Source organism: Bombina bombina, chromosome 11, assembly GCF_027579735.1.
Source record: "Bombina bombina isolate aBomBom1 chromosome 11, aBomBom1.pri, whole genome shotgun sequence".
Taxonomy (NCBI): domain Eukaryota; kingdom Metazoa; phylum Chordata; class Amphibia; order Anura; family Bombinatoridae; genus Bombina; species Bombina bombina.
The window spans coordinates 30372053-30396901 of NC_069509.1; the positions used below are offsets into that span (position 1 = coordinate 30372053).

Below are 24849 nucleotides of genomic sequence, written 5' to 3' on the forward strand. Positions count from 1 at the left end.
TAAGTTTAGTTCTTCAACAAATGCCAATAGGGTACCAACGTCACCCCACCATACGCCAAATATATCATCTATGAAGCGCCAATATGACGCTCCATGCTTTAGGAACAACTTATTTTCATATACAAATTTTTCTTCAACACTATTCATGAACATATTGGCGTATGCTGGGGCGACGTTGGACCCCATGGCTGTACCTCTTATCTTGAGAAACCAATCATCTTGAAACAGGAAGTAGTTATTGTATAACACTATTCTTAACAAACTCTCAAAGAACAGTATTTGACTCTCATTATACAATGTGGAATTTCTAAGTGCCAAGATACATGCACCTATACCACTCTCATGGTTAATTACCGTATATAGACTACTTACATCAAGTGTGTACAAAATACATTTTGCTTTACCCAGTGGTAAACCTTTTAATTTTTCAATAAAATCATTAGTATCTTTAATGTATGATGTTATTTTTTGTACCTCTGGCTGCAAAATCCTATCCAGATATGTGGCTATGTTAGTAAAGACTGACTCTATTCCTGCCACAATTGGCCGCCCAGGGGTTTTTGCTAGATTTTTATGTACTTTTGGGACTGTATAAAAGATTGGTGTTTTGGGCCACTCCACATACAAATATTCACTTAATTTTTTATCTATAATGCCAATCTTAAATGCCCAGTTTAGCACTCTTTTTATCTCTGCCTGTATTTTAGTAAGCGGTATTTAAAAGGTGCGGGGGGAAAAAAACACGCGTAGCTAACGCACCCCTTTGGCCGCAGAACTCTAAATCTAGCCGTATGTTTCTATGTTTCTAAAGTCCTGTAAAAACTAGTTTTCAATCGCCTAACACACTTCCTATCCTCCAACTCATTGCTTGACCCCCTGCAATCTGGCTTCCGTCCCCAACACTCAACTGAGACTGCCCTCGCCAAGGTTATTAAAGGGACAGTCAAGTCCAAAAAAAAACTTTCATTTTTCAAATAGGGCATGTAATTTTAAACAACTTTCCAATTTACTTTTATCAACAATTTTGCTTTGTTCTCTTGGTATTCTTAGTCGAAAGCAAACCTAGGAAGACACATATGATAATTTCTAAGCCCTTGAAGGCCGCCTCTATTTTATTCAATTTTCACAGCAGGGGAGAGCAAGCTCATGTAGGCCATATAGATAGCATTGTGATCACGCCCGTGGCTAGTGGCAGACACTGCCCTAATTGGCTAAAATGCAAGTCAATAGATAAAAACTAAAAGTCATGTGATTAGGGGCGGTCAAAAGATGCTTAGATACAAGTTAGTCACAGAAGTAAAAAGTATATTAATATAACAGTGTTGGTTTTGCAAAACTGGGGAATGGGTAATAAAGGGATTATCTATCTTTTTAAACAACAAAAATTCTGGTGTTGACTGTCCCTTTAACGATCTTCTTTCTGCTAAAAACAATGGCCACTATTCTATACTTATCTTACTTGACCTGTCTGCTGCCTTTGACACTGTTGACAATCCCCTCCTCCTATGGACTCTCAGCTCCCTTGGGCTCTGTGACATTGCCCTCTCCTGGATCCACTCTTATCTCTCTAATAGGTCCTTTTCTGTCTCATTTGCTGGCGACTCCTCCTCTCCATTGCCTCTGTCTGTTGGAGTACCTCAAGGCCCTCTACTCTTCTCTATTTATACTTCCTCACTGGGTAAACTTATCAGTAGGTATGGCTTCAACTATCACCTCTATGCTGATGATACTCAGATCTACCTATCCACCCCTGCACTCTCTCCTTCTGTCCTTTCCCACATCAGCGACTGCTTATCTGGCATTTCTTCCTGGATGGCCTCTCACCACCTAAAAATCAACATGTCCAAGACTGAGCTTCTTCTAATCCCCCCCATTTAATTCTACTCCAGTTTCTAACTTTACTATCACTGTTGGTGACACCACTATCTCCCTATCATCCAAAGTCTGCTGCCTAGGAGTTAAACTTGACTCCAATCTGTCCTTCATACCCCACATCCAATCGCTCTCTTCATCCTGTCGCAACCACCTACGCAATATCTCCAAAATTCGTCCTTTTCTGAGTGCTGAAACAACTAAACAGCTAATCCATTCCCTAGTAATTTCCCGGGTTGACTACTGTAACATCCTACTAACTGGCCTTCCTCTCTCCTGCCTCTCCCCCCCTTCAATCCATCCTAAATGCCTCTGCTATGTTAATCCACCTCTCCCGACGCTCTGTATCTGCTGCACCCCTCTGTGAGTCCCTTCACTGGCTCCCCATTCACAGCAGAATTAAATTCAAAATTCTCACTCTGACCTACAAAGCCCTTACCAATGCAGCCCCCCCTACCTGTCCTCACTCATCAACAAATATACTCCAGCCCGTCCCCTAAGATCCAACAATGATCTACTCCTTGCCTCTTCTACCATCACCTCCTCTCATGCTACACTACAGGACTTCTCTTGTGTGGCACCAACCCTCTGGAACACACTTCCTCAAGCTATCAGACTTTCCCCCAACCTCTCCTCCTTTAAACGCTCCCTAAAAACCTTCTTGTTCAGGGAAGCCTATCACCAAATCAGTAACTAGTGAATTCCACTTGCCTAATAGTTGCCCTCATCTAACTCCACACTAACATCATTCCCACCTTTGCAGTCCCTACCTCCTGTTTCTCACCTTCCTACCCATTTAGATTGTAAGTTCCAATGGGAACAGGGCTCCCAATTCCCCCTGTATTTGTTTGTTAAATTTTGTCTAGTGTCTCATATTGTACTGTCCTTTTATCTTTGTTACCAATGGACAGCGCTGCGGAATCTGTTGGTGCTTTATAAATAAAGAAGAATAATAATAAATTGTTTTGGGTCATGTCCAAAAATCAAACAGTTTTGGCTAAGGGTGGTTTTCTGGCTTAACAATATTCTTGATGAGAGAATTATACTAGAATCTCCCTATATTTTTTTTTATGTTCAGGATATACCTCAAAATCTTTTAAAGTAATCAATACTGCTATTATGATTAGTCACAATTTAATTTTAAAGAACTGGGGAAAAAGTCAGCACCATCAATAATGGAATTTAAACAAGCAATATATTCCCAAATCATGTTTGAACAATTTAATATTCTTGTATCTTCTTCTAAACAGGTCCAAACCTTCTTTGATAAGTGGCTTAATATTATTTTACTTCATCCTATCAGTATCCAATACGTTTTAACAAAACAATTCCACAAGACCGATACCTTTGCAATTCTGATGCTGAGAAATATCTTTCCCTCAGCTTGGTATTAGTGGTTTGAGTCGGGGGGGGGGGGGGTGTCGGGGGGGGGGGGAGGAGAGGAAGGGAGAAGAACTGTATATATATATATATATATATATATATATATAATTTCCCTTATTTATTTATTTTTTTATTTTATTTTAATTTTTTTCAATTTTTTTCTCTCTCACTATTTTTACATTATTAGTTTGTATGTCTATGGGAAAAACCAAGAAAACGCATCAACATGCTGTACACAATATGTTCATCAAGATATTCATTAACATTTAATTTTTACAAATATTTATTTATTTACCATGAGGAGTTCTGAACATATAGCGATAGTATATAATTTTTTGTTAGTAAGCTAATTTACCAAAAGGAATACGGTCGGTCACATGTATGCCTGTTTCTCGCCATGTATTTGAATTATGTTACCTTTCGTATTACCTTTTTCTTCTGTATTTGTATTATAATGAACTCGGAAGACATGCTAATGTACGCTGTGTTGATTATAATTAAATGATTTAAAAAAAAAAAAAAAGACTGGAAAATTGGCTGGTTGGGCGTTTAAGAATGGGGTGCCATGTGGGATGTGTAAGAACTGGGGAGTGCTTGTTTGTGTATATAACAGTATGCCTAGTCAGTTTATAAGAGTAAGAGAGTGCCTAATGGGGTAGTAAGAGTAGTATATTTCCAAGTTAGGTGTGTTTGAGTAAGAAAGTCCCTCATGGGGTGTATAAGAGTAGTAAAGTCCCTTGCTGGGTGTATTAAAGTAGGAGAGTGTCTGATGGGGTGTCTAAAAGTAGTAGAGTCCCTAGTTGGGTGTGTTTGAGTAGTACAGTCTCTGGTTGGGTTTGTTAGAGTGGGAGAGTGCCTGGTGGGGTGTGTTAGAGTAGTAGAGTCCCTGGTTGGATGTGTTAGAGTAGAAGAGTGTCTGATGGGGTGTCTAAGAGTAGTAGAGTCCCTGGTTGGGTGTGTTAGAGTAGGAGAGCCCCTGATAAGGTGGGTAAAAGTAGTAGGGTCCCTGGTTTGGTGTATAAGAGTAGTAGAGTCCCTGGTTGGGTGTGTTAGAATAGGAGAGTGCCTGGTTGGGTGTGTTAGAGTAGGATAGTTCCAGATTGGGTGTCTTAGAGTTAGGAGAGTGCCTGGTTGGTTGTAGACATGTGCGTTTCGAATTTTGGCTGATTCGGAGATTCAAATGCATCTGAATTTCCAAATCGGCACCATAAGTAAAATCCTCAAAAATTCCGAAAATGAATAAATCAGTTTCCGAATTTTCGGATCCATTATTCATATTTGGAATTTTTCATTGTTCTAATCTAAATCGCAGTTCGCCAACACAAACTAAATCACTAAATAAAGCTATTAACCCCTAAACCGGCAATCCCCCGACATCGCCGACACCAAATAAACCTAATAACCCCTAAACCGCAGTTCCCCAACATTGCAGATACAAACTAAACCTATTAACCCCTAAACCACAGTTCCCAAACATTTCCAACACAAACTAAACCTATTAACCCCTAAACCGCAGTTCCCAAACATCGCCAACACTAACTAAACCTATTAACCCCTAAACTGCAGTACACCCACATCGCCAACACTAACTAAACCTATTAACCCCTAAATCGCCGGCCCCCACATCCCAGCAACCTAAATTAACCCCTAAAACCTAACACCCCCTAACTTTAACATAATCAAAATACACCTAAATTAAAGTTACAATTATTAACTAACTACCTATTTAAAAATAAATTCAAACTTACCTGTGAAATAAAAATAAAACCTAAGCTAGCTACAATATAACTATTTACTACTTAGTTAAAATAAATAAAAACTTACCTGTGAAATAAAAATAAAACCTAAGCTTAAACTAAAAACACCTAACATTACAAAAACTAAAAATCCTAACATTACAAAATTAAAAAACCTAACATTACAAAAATAAAAAAACCTAGCATTACAAAAATAAAAAAACCTAACATTACAAAAATAAAAAAACCTAACATTACAAAAATAAAAAACCTAACATTACAAAAATAAAAAACCTAACATTACAAAAATAAAAAACCTAACATTACAAAAATAAAAAAACCTAACATTACAAAAATAAAAAAACCTAACATTACAAAAATAAAAAACCTAACATTACAAAAATAAAAAACCTAACATTACAAAAATAAAAAAACCTAACATTACAAAAATAAAAAAACCTAACATTACAAAAAAAAATTAAAACTACAATTACAAAAAATAAAAAACTACCATTACAAAAAATAACAAACAAAATTATACAAAATAATAAAAATTATTCCTATTCTAATACCCCCCCAAAAAAAAAAATATTCTATATATAAACTACCAAGGGCCTTAAAAGGGCCTTTTGTAGGGCATTGTCCTAAAGTTAACAGCTCTTTTGCAAACAAATAAAAACAAACACCCCCTAACATTACAAACCCCACCCCCCCCAAACCCACAAAATAAAAAAAAACCTAAGTAAAAAAAAACTAATCTACCCATTGCCCTGAAAAGGGCATTCAGCTCTTTCTCGTCCCATCAAAATAAAAAAAGCCGTAATCTAAAAAAAAAACACCCCAAAAAACACTAACCCCAAAATCGGTACTCACAGTTGCTGAAGTTCGGCTAAAGATCTTCATCCCAGCGGCAAAGCATCTTCATCCAGGCGGTTCCATCTGATTTTAACAGCCAACAGGATTTAAGCAGCTCTCATTCCTATTGGCTGATTCAAATCAACCAATAGGAATGAGAGCTGATTAAATCCTATTGACTGTTTAAATCAGCCAAAATATTTCGCTGGACTTTTTTAAAAAAAAATTTTAAATGGGGTATTAGAATAGGAATAATTTTTATTTGTATGGATAATTTCATTTGTTATTTTTTGTAATGGTAGTTATTTTTTATTTTTTGTAATTGTAGTTTTAATTTTTTTTGTAATGTTAGGTTTTTTATTTTTGTAATGTTAGGTTTTTTATTTTTAGTAATGATAGTTTATTTATTTTTGTAATGTTAGGTTTTATAGGGGGAAAGCTAAAGTTTTATTTTTATTTCACAGGTAAGTTTCTATTTATTTTAACTAGGCAGTTAATAAATAGTTATATTGTATCTAGCTTAGGTTTTATTTTTATTTCAGGTGTATTTATTTTTAAATAGGTAGTTAATAATTGTAACTTTAATGTAGGTCTATTTTAATTATGTTAAGGTTAGGGGGTGTTAGGTTTAGGGGTTAATACAGTTTAATTTAGGTTGTTGCAATGTGGGGGTGGGGGTTTAGGGGTTAATGGGTTTAGTTAGTGTTGGCGATGTCGGGGAACTGCGGTTTAGGGGTTAATAGGTTTAGATAGTGTCAGCGATGTTTGGGAACTATGGTTTAGGGGTAAATAGGTTTAGTTAGTGTCAGCGATGTCAGGGAACGGCAGTTTTGGGGTTAATAGGTTTAGTGTTGGCAATGTCGGGGAATAGCGGTGTAGGGGTTAATAGCTTTATTTAGTGTTGGCGATGTTGGGGGGGGGTGGTTTAGGGGTAAATAGGTTTAGGTAGTGTCGGCGATGTGGGTGTCAGCGGTGGTGGTTTTAGATCATTTTGTTTTGGCAATCGTTGACATATTAGTTATGTTAAATTAAATAGTTTTTTCACATCCTTTTGTTTTTTCGGATCCATTCTTTATTCATATGCATTATTCTATTCTAAACTTCAGAACAGAATAATGCATATGAATAAAGAATGGATCCAAAAAAAACAAACGGATCTGAAAAAACAATTTAACTTAACATTAACTAATTTGCCGAATTTTTTTTTTTTAAACTTTACTAAACTAATTTGCCGAAATGAAATTATTTATTTAACTAATGAAAACGAAACAAAACAATTTTTTTAGCGTTGCACATGTCTAGTTGGTTGTGTTACAGTAGAAGAGTGCCTGGTTGGGTGTGTAAGAGTAGGAGAGTACCTTGCTGGGTGTGTTAGAGTAGGAGAGTACCTTGTTGGGTGTTAGAGTAGGAGAGTACCTTGTTGGGTGTGTTAGAGTAGAAGAGTACCTTCTTGGGTGCGTTAGAGTAGGAGAGTACCTTGATGGGTGTGTTAGAGTAGGAGAGTACCTTGTTGGGTGTGTTAGAGTAGGAGAGTACCTTGTTGGGTGTTAGAGTAGGAGAGTACCTTGTTGGGTGTGTTAGAGTAGAAGAGTACCTTGTTGGGTGTGTTAGAGTAGGAGAGTACCTTGTTGGGTGTGTAAGAGAAGGAGAGTACCTTGTTGGGTGTGTAAGAGCAGGAGAGTACCTTGTTGGGTGTGTAAGAGAAGGAGAGTGCCTTGCTGGGTGTGTCAGAGTAGGAGAGTACCTTGTTGGGTGTGTAAGAGAAGGAGAGTACCTTGTTGGGTATGTAAGAGAAGGACAGTGCCTTGTCGGGTGTGTAAGAGTAGGAGAGTACCTTGTCGGTTGTGTAAGAGTAGGAGAGTACCTTGTTGGGTGTGTAAGAGAAGGAGAGTACCTTGATGGGAGTGTAAGAGAAGGAGAGTGCCTTGTTGGGTGTGTAAGAGTAGGAGAGTACCTTGTTGGGTGTGTAAGAGTAGGAGAGTACCTTGTTGGGTGTGTAAGAGTAGGAGAGTACCTTGTTGGGTGTGTAAGAGAAGGAGAGTACCTTGTTGGGAGTGTAAGAGAAGGAGAGTGCCTTGTTGGGTGTGTAAGAGTAGGAGAGTACCTTGTTGGGTGTGTAAGAGTAGGAGAGTACCTTGTTGGGTGTGTAAGAGTAGGAGAGTACCTTGTTGGGTGTGTAAGAGAAGGAGAGTACCTTATGAGGAATCGAAGAGTGGAAGAATGCCTGGTGTAGTAAATTTAAGAGTTGTTTAAAATCGTATGCTCTGTCTGAATCATGAAAGTTTAATTTTAAAGTTACTGTCATTTTAATTCAACTACTTTTCCTTCATGTTTTTTTCAGGGACAAAAATCTGTGTGTAAAATGCTGCTTTATATAGTGGATAGTGGAATAAATAATTAATTTGAGTTTAATGTTTCTTTTATTATGACATCAATAGTACAAGAGGAGTCTTTATATGTCAAGTTACATTTTCCAACTTTGGAAGGTTGGCTTGCATACTGTATAATGTAACAGCTCAATAAAATATTGCTGGAACCAAAGTGACACTTTATCAGATTACAGCACAATGCTCTACAGTTAAGATCTAGTATTCAAGGGGTTAATGAAAGGGTTTGAATTGTATACAGATCACAATACACCAGGAAGTGTGTTTCACAGCAAATAGTTTTCAGCTGAGAAGTCACTTGCCTAATAATAAATTGTGCAACTGAATGTTGACATAAAGGTTTTTAAACAATGGTCAATATAAAATATCTCCTGTAATAATTAAACACTTGGCATGAATGGCTACCTCAGATTGCATTTTATGTTATTTGTATATGTGTATTTTTACAGGTTAGTGGTGCAATAACGGGTTTTACAAGATAAACCAAGGGAGATAGATGTTTCTGAGGATTTGAGAATTTACCTGTTGAGCAATATCACAACTCCTCCGGTAAGTTTAATCACATCTGTTGTCAGACAATGGTTTCCTTTCAGTAAGTGTTGTAACATTACAGCAAATCCCCCATAAACCCAAGTTAAAGGAAGATAACTGGATTCCTATAAAAACACAGTAGTGCAGACACTTACTTGAAACATCTCCTTGTACAAGCTCTATGAACCAGGTAAATCATTTGTATTGTACATTGTATTTCAACTGGTTGCTAAAATCTAATGTATTTATTCTCCAAAGATGCATCTGTAATGATCCTACATACAATTACTGACTGCTTGGGGATTGCTTTTGATTTTTGACATTGACCACCAAAGGAAAATGTAATGTTACAGCCCTTACCAATTGCTCTTTGAGAGGGTGGCAAGTTTAGAGTCTCTCAATACACCTCCCTGTTGCCAAAACAGTTTTTTTTCCCCCTGGCAGTAAGTGAGTTAAATTGCTGCACCATGTGGAGAACTTGGTGGTCAGGGGCGGTTCTACAGGGGGGCCTACAGGGGCCAGTGCCCCTGTAAAAATGTCCCTGGCCCCCCTGAGCTGGCCACTGAGCTGACTGAAAAATACCGGACAAGATCAAGGCTATTTAGTCGCTTCCCTGTCCCTGAATCGCTGTCTAGTCAAAGCGTGGGGTTAACAAAGTGAAGTAAAACTTGAGCCCCCTCCACTTTCAGAGATGTGCTACTGTTCCCGGGTTGTTGTGGGGGCAGGGCATATTACAGCTGCAGTCTGCAGACAAGAGTTCCAGAAGTGTCACTGGTTGGTTTTGCAGACGTTCTCTCTAGCCTGTACACTGCAGAAGAGATGTAAGTCTGCCCTCTCACCTCCACAACTCTATAATGACTGCTGGAGTGTTTTCCTTATTTTTCTAATATATGTAAATAATTATTTGACACCATTTTCATTGAATGTGCTATCTGAACTATGTAGCACTAGTTAAGTGCATATTCTTCTTTTTTTATTTTTTTTAATTCTATTTAGTGTGTGTATGTATGTATGTATGTGTGTATGTATATATATGTGTGTGTGTGTATATGTGTATGGATATATGTGTGTGTGTATGTATGTGTGTGTATGTACTGTATGTATGTGTGTACATATATATATGTGTATGGATGTGTATGTATATGTGTGTGTGTATATGTATATATATATGTGTGTATATATATATATGTATATATGTGAATGGATGTGTGTATATATGTGTGTATGTATGTATGTATGTGTGTGTGTATATATATATATATATATATATATATATATACACATACACACACATATATATATATATATATATATATATCTCATTTTGTTTCCGTTTTTTAATGTGCCCCCATGATTAAACACTGGCCCCACCTTGGCCCCCCCAGTAAAATTTGTCTAGAACCGCCACTGTTGGTGGTAGAGGCTGTCTCACTGTTCTATCTGCTATCTAACTAGTTAGCTAACTGGGATGAAATAAGTGTGTGAGAGACTGGCTATATGAGGGTTAAATCACCACACCATGTAAAATACTTGTTAAAATAACGGTTAAATTACAGCACTGTGTGAAGAATTGATTATATGAGAGTTAAAGGGGTGTTAAAGGGATGTGAAACCCAGCTTTCAAATTTGCTTCATTGTCTTTTTATCCTTTGAGGGAGCAGCAAATGCATCACTGACAGTTAGCTGAAGACAGCAGTGAGCCAATGACAGTAGACCCAGATATGTTGCCACCAATCAGCAGCTAGCTCCTAGCTCCTGTGCCTATCTAGATATGATTTTCAACAAAGAATACCAAAAGAACAAAGCAAAGAAATGAATTTGAAAGTTGTTTAAAATGTTATGGTCTATTTGAATCGTGAAAGAAAAAATTAGGGTTTCATGTCCCTTTAAATCACTGCACCATGGGGCCAATTTATCAATGTCCGCCAGACATCGCTGAATGCCGACAGCGTATAACATTGCACAAGCTGTTCTGGTGAACTGCTTGTGCAATGCCGCCCCCTACAGATTTGCTGCCAGGCCGCTAGCAGGGAGTTTCAATCAACCTGATCGTATGAGATCGGGCGGTTTGATGTCCACAGCCTCAGAGGCAGCGAACGAGTTAAGGAACAGCGGTCTTAACACCACTGCTTCTTAACTCCTGTTTCTGGCGAGCCTAAAGGCACGCGCGAAAATAGGAGTATTTAGCCTCATTCATGCCATAATTAATCGGCCCCCATGTGTGAAATACTGGGTATGAAGGGGTTAAATCACTATCCCATTTTAAAGGAACATGAAACCCCAAATTTTTCTTGCATGGTTCACAGAATACAATTTTAAAAAAAGTTTCCAATTTACTTCTATTATCAAATTTGCTTTGTTCTCGTGTTATTCTTTGTTGAAGAGATCCCTAGGTAGGCAGTGTGCACATGCCTGAAGCACTACATGACAGGAAATAGTGCTGCCATCTAGTGCTCTTGCTAATGTATAACATTGTTCTAAAACTGCTGCCATCTAGTGCTCCTGCTAATGTATAACATTGTTATAAAACTGCTGCCATCTAGTGCTCTTGTAAATGTATAACAGTGTTATAAATCTGCTGCCATGTAGTGCTCTTGCTAATGTATAACAGTGTTATAAAACTGCTACCATCTAGTGCTCTTGCTAATGTATAACATTGTTATAAAACTGCTGCCATTTAGTGCTCTTGCAAATGTATAACATTGTTATAAAACTGCTGCCATCTAGTGCTCTTGCTAATGTATAACATTGTTATAAAACTGCTGCTATCTAGTGCTCTTGCTAATGTATAACATTATTATAAAGCTGCTGCAATCTAGTGCTCGTGCTAATGTATAACATTATTATAAAAAACTGCTGCCATCTACGCTCTTGCTAACGTGTAACATTGTTATAAAACTGCTGCCATCTAGTGCTCTTGCTAATGTGTAACATTGTTATAAAACTGCTGCCATCTAGTGCTCTTGCTAATGTATAACATTATTATAAAACTGCTGCTATCTAGTGCTCTTGCTAATGTGTAACATTGTTATAAAACTGCTGCCATCTAGTGGTCTTGCTAATGTATAACATTGTTATAAAACTGCTGCCATCTAGTGTTCTTGCTAATGTATAACATTATTATAAAACTGCTGCTATCTAGTGCTCTTGCTAATGTATAACATTGTTATAAATCTGCTGCCATTTAGTGCTCTTGCTAATGTATAACATTGTTATAAAACTGCTGCCATCTAGTGCTCTTGCTAATGTATAACATTGTTATAAAACTGCTGCCATCTAGTGCTCTTGCTAATGTATAACATTGTTATAAAACTGCAGTCATCTAGTGCTCTTGCTAATGTATAACATTGTTATAAAACTGCTGCCATCTAGTGCTCTTGCTAATGTATAACATTGTTATAAAACTGCTGCCATCTAGTGCTCCTGCTAATGTATAACATTGTTATAAAACTGCCATCTAGTGCTCCTGCTGATGTATAACATTGTTATTAAACTGCTGCCATCTAGTGCTCTTGCTAATCTATAACATTGTTATAAAACTGCTGCCATCTAGTGCTCTTGCTAATGTATAACATTGTTATAAAACTGCTGCCATCTAGTGCTTCTGCTAATGTATAACATTGTTATAAAACTGCTGCCATCTAGTGCGCTTGCTAATGTATGACATTATTATAAAACTGCTGCCATCTAGTGCTCTTGCTAATGTATAACATTATTATAAAACTGCTGCCATCTAGTGCTCTTGCTAATCTATAACATTGTTATAAAACTGCTGCCATCTAGTGCTCCTGCATATGTATAACATTATTATAAAACTGCTGTCATCTAGTGCTCTTGCTAATGTATAACATTGTTATAAAACTGCTGCCATCTAGTGCTCTTGCTAATGTATAACATTGTTATAAAACTGCTGCCATCTAGTGCTCTTGCTAATGTATAACATTGTTATAAAACTGCTGCCATCTAGTGCTCTTGCTAATGTATAACATTATTATAAACTGATGCCATCTACTGCTCTTGCTAATGTATAACATTGTTATAAAACTGCTGCCATCTAGTGCTTCTGCTAATGTATAACATTGTTATAAAACTGCTGCCTTCTAGTGCTCTTGCTAATGTATAACATTGTTATAAAACTGCTGCCATCTAGTGCTCCTGCATATGTATAACATTATTATAAAAATGCTGCCATCTAGTGCTCTTGCTAATGTATAACATTGTTATAAAACTGCTGCCATCTAGTGCTCTTGCTAATGTATAACATTGTTATAAAACTGCTGCCATCTAGTGCTCTTGCTAATGTATAACATTGTTATAAAACTGCTGCCATCTAGTGCTCTTGCTAATGTATAACATTGTTATAAAACTGCTGCCATCTAGTGCTCTTGCTAATGTATAACATTATTATAAAACTGCTGCTACCTACTGCTCTTGCTAATGTATAACATTGTTATAAAACTGCTGCAATCTAGTGCTCCTGCTAATGTATAACATTATTATAAAACTGCTGCCATCTAATGCTCTTGCTAATGTATAACATTGTTATAAAACTGCTGCCATCTAGTGCTCCTGCTAATGTATAACATTATTATAAAACTGCTGCCATCTAGTGCTCTTGCTAATGTATAACATTATTATAACACTGCTGCCATCTAGTACTCTTGCTAATGTATAACATTGTTATAAAACTGCTGTCATCTAGTGCTCTTGCTAATGTATAACATTATTATAACACTGCTGCCATCTAGTGCTCTTGCTAATGTATAACATTGTTATAAAAATGCTGCCATCTAGTGCTCTTGCTAATGTATAACATTGTTATAAAACTGCTACCATCTAGTGCTCTTGCTAATGTATAACATTGTTATAAAACTGCTGCCATCTAGTGCTCTTGCTAATGTATAACAGTTATAAAACTGCTGCCATCTAGTGCTCTTGCTAATGTATAACATTGTTATAAAACTGCTGCCATCTAGTGCTCTTGCTAATGTATAACATTGTTATAAAACTGCTGCCATCCAGTGCTCTTGCTAATGTATAACATTATTATAAAACTGCTGCCATCTAGTGCTCTTGCTAATGTATAACATTGTTATAAAACTGCTGCCATCTAGTGCTCTTGCTAATGTATAACATTGTTATAAAACTGCTGCCATCTAGTGCTCTTGCTAATGTATAACATTATTATAAAACTGCTGCCATCTAGTGCTCTTGCTAATGTATAACATTGTTATAAAACTGTTGCCATCTAGTGCTCCTGCTAATGTATAACATTATTATAAATCTGCTGCCATCTAGTGCTCTTGCTAATGTATAACATTGTTACAAAACTGCTGCCATGTAGTGCTCTTGCTAATGTATAACATTGTTATAAAACTGCTGCCATCTAGTGCTCTTGCTAATGTATAACATTATTATAAAACTGCTGCCATCTAGTGCTCTTGCTAATGTATAACATTATTATAAAACTGCTGCCATCTAGTGCTCTTGCTAATGTATAACATTGTTATAAAACTGCTGCCATCTAGTGCTCTTGCTAATGTATAACATTATTATAAAACTGCTGCCATCTAGTGCTCTTGCTAATGTATAACATTATTATAAAACTGCTGCCATCTAGTGCTCTTGCTAATGTATAACATTGTTATAAAACTGCTGCCATCTAGTGCTCTTGCTAATGTATAACATTGCTATAAAACTGCTGCCATCTAGTGCTCTTGCTAATGTATAACATTGTTGCAAAACTGCTGCCATATAGTACTGCAGAAACGTGCACACTCCTGAACTTAGCTTCCTGCTTTTTAACAAAGGATAACAAAAAACAAAGAAAATATGATAATAGAAGTCAATTGGAAATATGTTTAAAATTGTATTCTCTATCTGAATAATGAAAGTTTCATTGTTATGTCCCTGTTATGCAGGAAATCAGTATCAGCATGTTATTTATATTACCTTTTATAAATCTTGTTGTTGTTTTATATTTCAACTTATTTCTTTTTTTTTGTTTACAGAACTCACAAGAAGACAAAAACAAGGAAAGAGAGAGACGCGTTCCATCAGATCTGGCAGGTCTCACTGTGACATATTATAGAGAGATAGACAGACGCACAGACATACAAGACTGGAACAAATATGCAGGTAAGCCAGGGATTTGATGTGAGATCTGTGCACAATAACAAGAGGCAAGTTCAACAAAAGTTTTGGGCCAGATAACAAGTGGAGCGCTAACAGTTGCACACAAGGGATATCGAGTATATTGCGGCTGTTTGTACACACAGGATGTAGCGCACATATTACAAGTTGAAAGAAAACGCAATTGATTGAGCGCAATTTAATTTAACGTGCGCCGGGATATTGCGACCTCTGAGCTTGGGTTTCATGAAACAAAAAGTGTCCCAAAAAACCTCAAAAATACATTTAAAAGTACAGTCACACTCATGTTAACACTGTCTATAAAAATGATTAAACAAATGATTGCACACATATGTATTTATGTGTATATTTGTCTGTAAATACAGATAAACACATAAAATACATATGTACACTTGTATAGACACATATATATAAGTGCATTGGAACCCTTTGCAGTCAAGTAGATGAAAACTTGTTAAAGCATATTCATGCAATATTTATAAATGTAACTGTATTTACAGTAAATATTTCACATTCAATGTTGTGCACAAAGCAGAATATGTTCTATGTATCTTTAAATAGATATTTATATTTATATCTGTATATACAGTACCTATATAGAAAAAGCTTACTTCTAGCGAAGGTAGCACACGAGCAGAAGAGATAAATACCGCACCACTTGTAATATGGCTATGGGACTAACGCAGCAGAAGTGGGAGACAAATATTACCAGGACAGTCTAGTAAAGAAGGTGAACCTCTCAACTGACAGCACCTTCAGTTTGTGAGCTATTAATGCTCCAGCTATTGATGTGCTTTAAGCAAAGTTGTTAAACACATAGTTAAAGTCCCAGAGCTGAACAAAACGGGTGACTGCTGCTGGCGATTGTTTCACAGTCCATGTCCACTTGGGCCCTTTAAGGGACATAAACCCCATTTTTTTCTTTCATGATTCAGATAAAACCTACAATTTTTTTAATTCCTTTATCACATTTTCTTAGTTTTCTTGTTATCCTTTGTTGAAAAGCAGGGAGGTAATTTCAGGAGTGTGTCTGCAGCACTGTATGTCAGTAGTTTTGCAACAATGGTATACAAGAGCAATAGATGGCAGCACTATGTCCTGTCATGTAATTCCCCAGATATGTGCACGCTACCTACCTAGATATCTCTTCAACTAAGGGTAGCATGAGACCAAAGTAAATTTCATAATAGAAGTAAATTGGAAACTTTAAAAAACAAAAATTATTCTCTATATGAATCATAAAAGAAACATTTTGGGTTTCATGTCCCTTTAATCTATGTGTTAATGTGGCAGTAAAACACACAGAACTACATGGTCTAATAAAATACAGCGTGCATTTGTTTTCAGTGGAATGTCCCTTTAAATTACAAACACAAGCAAGATAAGTAAGAATCTCTCAGTTTTATTACTGTATTTATTGGAGAGATAGACAAACATACAACAATAATGTAATATCCTCTTCTCCAATCAGAAGCTGCCAGTGTTTCTTGCGCTTTTTTTGTCCCTGAGATGTGATTCTGCAACCCCAGACCTGACACCAAAAAACCAAGATAACAGTGAGTATAAATTTCCTAGAAGCCATTCAAACCCTTAGTAGTCTTAAAATCCCCCAATACTGCATACAATACCTGACCCTGTTTCAAACAACACTTGGTGAACAAGGCTAAAAAAGCTATAATTTTTTTCTCATGAAATGCTCATAGAAAATCCATCTTGGCTTTAAAATATGAGCTAATTTCCTTAAAATATTACCTTGTGATACATGTGAGACGTGTGTGTGTGTGACTGGGCATGTGATACATATGAGACGTGTGTGTGTGATAGGGCATGTGATACATATGAGACGTGTGTGTGTGTGACTGGGCATGTGATACATGAGACGTGTGTGTGTGACAGGGCATGTGATACATATGAGACGTGTGTGTGACTGGGCATGTGATACATATGAGACGTGTGTGTGACTGGGCATGTGATACATATGAGACGTGTGTGTGTGTGACTGGGCATGTGATACATGTGAGACGTGTGTGTGACAGGGCATGTGATACATATGAGACGTGTGTGTGTGACAGGGCATGTGATACATATGAGACGTGTGTGTGACAGGGCATGTGATACATATGAGACGTGTGTGTGACAGGGCATGTGATACATATGAGACGTGTGTGTGACTGGGCATGTGATACATATGAGACGTGTGTGTGACAGGGCATGTGATACATATGAGACGTGTGTGTGACTGGGCATGTGATACATAGGAGACGTGTGTGACAGGGCATGTGATACATATGAGACTTGTGTGTGACTGGGCATGTGATACATATGAGACGTGTGTGTGTGTGACTGGGCATGTGATACATGTGAGACGTGTGTGTGTGATAGGGCATGTGATACATATGAGACGTGTGTGTGACAGGGCATGTGATACATATGAGACGTGTGTGTGTGACAGGGCATGTGATACATATGAGACGTGTGTGTGTTACAGGGCATGTGATACATATGAGACGTGTGTGTGTGACAGGGCATGTGATACATATGAGACGTGTGTGTGTTACAGGGCATGTGATACATATGAGACGTGTGTGTGACTGGGCATGTGATACATATGAGACGTGTGTGACAGGGCATGTGATACATATGAGACGTGTGTGTGACAGGGCATGTGATACATATGAGACGTGTGTGTGACAGGGCATGTGATACATATGAGACGTGTGTGTGTGACTGGGCATGTGATACATGTGAGACGTGTGTGTGACAGGGCATGTGATACATATGAGACGTGTGTGTGACTGGGCATGTGATACATATGAGACGTGTGTGTGACTGGGCATGTGATACATATGAGACGTGTGTGTGACTGGGCATGTGATACATATGAGACGTGTGTGTGACTGGGCATGTGATACATATGAGACGTGTGTGTGACTGGGCATGTGATACATATGAGACGTGTGTGTGACTGGGCATGTGATACATATGATACGTGTGTGTGTGTGACTGGGCATGTGATACATATGAGACGTGTGTGTGACTGGGCATGTGATACATATGAGACGTGTGTGTGACTGGGCATGTGATACATATGAGACGTGTGTGTGTGTGACAGGGCATGTGATACATATGAGACGTGTGTGTGTGACAGGGCATGTGATACATATGAGATGTGTGTGTGACTGGGCATGTGATACATATGAGACGTGTGTGTGACAGGGCATGTGATACATATGAGACGTGTGTGTGACTGGGCATGTGATACATATGAGATGTGTGTGTGTGACAGGGCATGTGATACATATGAGATGTGTGTGTGTGACTGGGCATGTGATACATATGAGACGTGTGTGTGACTGGGCATGTGATACATATGAGACGTGTGTGTGACAGGGCATGTGATACATATGAGACGTGTGTGTGACAGGGCATGTGATACATATGAGATGTGTGTGTGTGATAGGGCATGTGATACATATGAGACGTGTGTGTGTGACTGGGCATGTGATACATATGAGACGTGTGTGTGACTGGGCATGTGATACATATGAGACGTGTGTGTGTGACTGGGCATGTGATACATATGAGACGTGTGTGTGACAGGGCATGTGATACATATGAGACGTGTGTGTGACAGGGCATGTGATACATATGAGACGTGTGTGTGACTGGGCATGTGATACATATGAGACGTGTGTGTGATAGGGCATGTGATACATATGAGACGTGTGTGTGACAGGGCATGTGATACATATGAGATGTGTGTGTGTGACAGGGCATGTGATACATATGAGATGTGTGTGTGTGACAGGGCATGTGATACATATGAGACGTGTGTGTGTGTGTGACTGGGCATGTGATACATATGAGACGTGTGTGTGTGACTGGGCATGTGATACATATGAGATGTGTGTGTGTGACAGGGCATGTGATACATATGAGACGTGTGTGTGACAGGGCATGTGATACATATGAGATGTGTGTGTGTGTGACAGGGCATGTGATACATATGAGACATGTGTGTGTGTGTGTGTGTGTGACTGGGCATTTGATACATATGAGACGTGTGTGTGACTGGGCATGTGATACATATGAGACGTGTGTGTGACAGGGCATGTGATACATATGAGATGTGTGTGTGTGTGTGACAGGGCATGTGATACATATGAGACGTGTGTGTGTGTGTGTGACTGGGCATGTGATACATATGAGACGTGTGTGTGACTGGGCATGTGATACATATGAGACGTGTGTGTGACAGGGCATGTGATACATATGAGACGTGTGTGTGACTGGGCATGTGATACATATGAGACGTGTGTGTGACAGGGCATGTGATACATATGAGACGTGTGTGTGACTGGGCATGTGATACATATGAGACGTGTGTGTGACAGGGCATGTGATACATATGAGACGTGTGTGTGTGACAGGGCATGTGATACATATGAGACGTGTGTGTGACTGGGCATGTGATACATATGAGACGTGTGTGTGACAGGGCATGTGATACATATGAGACGTGTGTGTGTGACTGGGCATGTGATACATATGAGACGTGTGTGTGTGACAGGGCATGTGATACATATGAGACGTGTGTGTGACTGGGCATGTGATACATATGAGACGTGTGTGTGACTGGGCATGTGATACATATGAGACGTGTGTGTGTGTGACTGGGCATGTGATACATATGAGACGTGTGTGTGACTGGGCATGTGATACATATGAGACGTGTGTGTGATAGGGCATGTGATACATATGAGACGTGTGTGTGATAGGGCATGTGATACATATGAGACGTGTGTGTGTGATAGGGCATGTGATACATATGAGACGTGTGTGTGTGACAGGGCATGTGATACATATGAGACGTGTGTGTATGACTGGGCATGTGATACATATGAGACGTGTGTGTGACAGGGCATGTGATACATATGAGACGTGTGTGTGACTGGGCATGTGATACATATGAGATGTGTGTGTGTGACAGGGCATGTGATACATGTGAGACGTGTGTGTGTGACAGGGCATGTGATACATGTGAGACGTGTGTGTGTGACAGGGCATGTAATACATATGAGACGTGTGTGTGTGTGACAGGGCATGTGATACATATGAGACGTGTGTGTGACAGGGCATGTGATACATATGAGACGGGTGTGTGACTGGGCATGTGATACATATAAGACGTGTGTGTGACAGGGCATGTGATACATATAAGACGTGTGTGTGACAGGGCATGTGATACATGTGAGAAGTGTGTGTGACTGGGCATGTGATACATATGAGACGTGTGTGTGACTGGGCATGTGATACATATGAGACGTGTGTGTGACTGGGCATGTGATACATATGAGACGTGTGTGTGACAGGGCATGTGATACATATGAGACGTGTGTGTGACTGGGCATGTGATACATATGAGACGTGTGTGTGACAGGGCATGTGATACATATGAGACGTGTGTGTGACTGGGCATGTGATACATGTGAGATGTGTGTATGTGTGACAGGGCATGTGATACATATGAGACGTGTGTGTGACTGGGCATGTGATACATATGAGACGTGTGTGTGACAGGGCATGTGATACATATGAGACGTGTGTGTGATAGGGCATGTGATACATATGAGACATGTGTGTGACAGGGCATGTGGTACATATGAGACGTGTGTGTGTGACAGGGTATGTGATACATATGAGACGTGTGTGTGTGTGACAGGGCATGTGATACATATGAGACGTGTGTGTGATAGGGCATGTGATACATATGAGACGTGTGTGTGACAGGGCATGTGATACATATGAGACGTGTGTGTGACAGGGCATGTGATACATATGAGACGTGTGTGTGACTGGGCATGTGATACATATGAGACGTGTGTGTGACAGGGCATGTGATACATATGAGACGTGTGTGTGACAGGGCATGTGATACATATGAGACGTGTGTGTGACTGGGCATGTGATACATATGAGATGTGTGTGTGACAGGGCATGTGATACATATGAGACGTATGTGTGACAGGGCATGTGATACATATGAGACGTGTGTGTGTGTGACAGGGCATGTGAGACGTGTGTGTGTGTGACAGGGCATGTGAGACGTGTGTGTGTGTGACAGGGCATGTGATACATATGAGACGTGTGTGTGATAGGGCATGTGATACATATGAGACGTGTGTGTGACTGGGCATGTGATACATGTGAGACGTGTGTGTGACTGGGCATGTGATACATGTGAGACGTGTGTGTGATAGGGCATGTGATACATATGAGACGTGTGTGTGATAGGGCATGTGATACATATGAGACGTGTGTGTGATAGGGCATGTGATACATATGAGACGTGTGTGTGACAGGGCATGTGATACATATGAGACGTGTGTGTGATAGGGCATGTGATACATATGAGACGTGTGTGTGACTGGGCATGTGATACATATGAGATGTGTGTGATAGGGCATGTGATACATATGAGACGTGTGTGTGATAGGGCATGTGATACATATGAGACGTGTGTGTGACAGGGCATGTGATACATGTGAGATGTGTGTGTGTGTGTGACAGGGCATGTGATACATATGAGACGTGTGTGTGACAGGGCATGTGATACATATGAGACGTGTGTGTGACTGGGCATGTGATACATATGAGACGTGTGTGTGACTGGGCATGTGATACATATGAGACGTGTGTGTGATAGGGCATGTGATACATATGAGACGTGTGTGTGTGACTGGGCATGTGATACATATGAGACGTGTGTGTATGACTGGGCATGTGATACATATGAGACGTGTGTGTGACTGGGCATGTGATACATATGAGACGTGTGTGTGACAGGGCATGTGATACATATGAGACGTGTGTGTGATAGGGCATGTGATACATATAAGACGTGTGTGTGACTGGGCATGTGATACATATGAGACGTGTGTGTGATAGGGCATGTGATACATATGAGACGTGTGTGTGTGACTGGGCATGTGATACATATGAGACGTGTGTGTATGACTGGGCATGTGATACATATGAGACGTGTGTGACTGGGCATGTGATACATATGAGACGTGTGTGTGACAGGGCATGTGATACATATGAGACGTGTGTGTGACAGGGCATGTGATACATATGAGACGTGTGTGTGACAGGGCATGTGATACATATGAGACGTGTGTGTATGACTGGGCATGTGATACATATGAGACGTGTGTGTGACTGGGCATGTGATACATATGAGACGTGTGTGTGACAGGGCATGTGATACATATGAGACGTGTGTGTGACAGGGCATGTGATACATATGAGACGTGTGTGTGTGTGACTGGGCATGTGATACATATGAGACGTGTGTGTGATAGGGCATGTGATACATATGAGACGTGTGTGTGATAGGGCATGTGATACATATGAGACGTGTGTGTGACTGGGCATGTGATACATATGAGACGTGTGTGTGTGTGGGCATGTGATACATATGAGACATGTGTGTGACTGGGCATGTGATACATATAAGACGTGTGTGTGACTGGGCATGTGATACATATGAGACGTGTGTGTGTGATAGGGCATGTGATACATATAAGACGTGTGTGTGACTGGGCATGTGATACATATGAGACGTGTGTGTGATAGGGCATGTGATACATATGAGACGTGTGTGTGTGACTGGGCATGTGATACATATGAGACGTGTGTGTGTGATAGGGCATGTGATACATATGAGACGTGTGTGTGACTGGGCATGTCATTGCACATAGCATGAGACCCAGAGAGATAACATTTCTCATTCCTCCTCCAGTCAGGGTCTGTATGGATTCCTGTTACCCCCACGACTGCTCGGATGTGTACAGAACACAGGGACTGACAACGGATGGGGTGTACCTGATATACCCCTCTGGAACTAACTCTCCTGCAGTACCTGTCTACTGTGACATGACTAGCCCAGGAGGACCATGGACTGTAAGTGACCATCTTTAATGGACATGAAGCCCAAATGTTTCCTTTGTGATTCAGATGGAGCAGCAATTTTAGAAAACTTTCCAATTTATTTCTATTATCTAATTTGTTTTGTTCTCTTTGTATCCTGTTGAAATGAATACCTAGGTAGGCTCAAAAGCTGCTTATTGGTGGCTGCACATATATGCAACTTGTCATTGGCTTTCAACTATCTCCCAGTCGTGCATTACTGCTCTTCATCAAAAGATACAAAGAGAATGGAACAAATAATAGAAGTAAATTAGAAAGTCGCTATCTAAATAATGAAAGGAAGATGTTGGGTTTCCTGTCCCATTAAGGGTTTGGATAGCTGTGTAACGTGTCTAAATCATTCCATCTGTCACTTTGTGCCTACGCTATCTAGCCATGTGTCTAAAAGCCCTGACTATGAATAACCCTGGCACTAACCAATAACTTCTCTCTCACCTAGATTACAGGTTTTGCGCTATAGAGGGTGTGAAAAGAAGTTGCGTTTTTTCACCCCCCATAGCGCTGACATTACAAGATTTAACAACAAGCCGCCTTGTGCGTGCGATATGGTTGCGTTGAGCTCTATAACGCACAAAATAAAAGCACTGCTTTGACGTGCTCGTGCACGCGATCCCTATAGACATCAATGAGGAGAAAGTGTTAGAAAAAAAACTAATGCCTGCGATCGAGGAATGAAAAGCTCCGTAACGCAGCCCCATTGATGTCTATGAGGAAAAAAAAGTTACATTTAAACCTAATACCCTAACATAAACCCCACGTCTAAACATCCCTAATCTGCTGCCCCTGACATCGCCAACACCTAGATAAACGTATTAACCCCTAATCTGCCACTCCAGATATCACCGCCACTATAATAAGGTTATTAACCCCTATTCCCCCGCACCCCAACATCGCCCGCACTATAATAAAGATATTAACCCCTATTATGCAACTCTCCAACATCGCCACCACTAAAGTTATTAACCCCTAAACCTCTGGCCTCCCACATCACTACCACTAAATAAACCTATTAACCCCTAAACCGCCAGTCCCCCACATCGCAACAACCTAAATTAAACTATATTAACCCCTAAACCTAACCCTAAAACCCCCTAATGTGAACATAATTAAAATAGATCTAAATTAAAGTTACAATTATTAACTAAATAATACCTATTTAAACTAAAAACAAACTTTCCTGTGAAATAAAAAATAAAACCTAAACTAGCTACAATATAACTAATATTTATATTGTATCTAGCTTAGGTTTTTATTTCACAGGAAAGTTTGTATTTATTTTACCTAGGTAGACTAGTTAGTAAATAGTTATTAACTATTTACTAACTACCTAGTTAAAATAAATACAAACTTACCTGTGAAATAAAACCTAAGCTGCCTTACACTAAAACCTAACACTACAAAAATAAAAAAACCTACCATTACAATCTACCCCGTTTAAAAAAAAAAACAAAAAAAACACCCCAAAATAAAAAACCTTAATCTATAATAAACTACCAAGGGCCCTTAAAATGACCTTTTATGGGCCATTAAAAGGGCCTTTTGTAGGGTATTGCCCTAAAGAAATCAGCTCTTTTGCTTAAAAAAAAACATCCCCTAACAGTATAAAAACCTCCACCCCCTAAACCCACAAAATAAAAAAAAAAGTTAAACCTAATCTACCCATTGCCCTGAAAATGGCATTTGTATGGGCATTTCCCTTAAAAGTACATTCAGCTCTTTTGCTGCCCAATAAAAATAAAAAATGGCTATTCTAAAAAAAAAAACACCCCAAAAAGAAAATAAATTAACACAAAATAACAAACTAATTATACAAAATAATAAAAATGATTCCTATTCTAATACCCGTTTAAAAAAAAAAACACCCAAAAATAAAAGAACCCTAATCTATAATAAACTACCAATAGCCCTTAAAGGGGCCTTTTGTAGGACATTGCCCTAAA

General features: G+C 39.0%; 1 protein-coding gene across 4 annotated transcripts in view; it reads left to right on the top strand.

Annotated features, from left to right (window-relative positions):
• Window positions 1-8692: 8692 nt before the first annotated feature.
• Window positions 8693-24849, top strand: part of LOC128642352 (microfibril-associated glycoprotein 4) — a 51029-nt gene continuing 34872 nt past the window's right edge. Inside the window, exons 1-4 of one of the 4 annotated variants that reach the window (XM_053695097.1) lie at window positions 8693-8782; window positions 14776-14902; window positions 16389-16473; window positions 22722-22882. In XM_053695097.1, the coding sequence (XP_053551072.1) occupies window positions 14897-14902; window positions 16389-16473; window positions 22722-22882 (252 nt within the window). In that variant the 5' untranslated portion in view covers window positions 8693-8782; window positions 14776-14896. Of the gene's footprint in view, window positions 8783-8891; window positions 8955-9564; window positions 9586-14775; window positions 14903-16388; window positions 16474-22721; window positions 22883-24849 lie in introns of those variants that run through there. The other 3 variants (XM_053695098.1, XM_053695099.1, XM_053695100.1) reach the window with 3 other exon arrangements.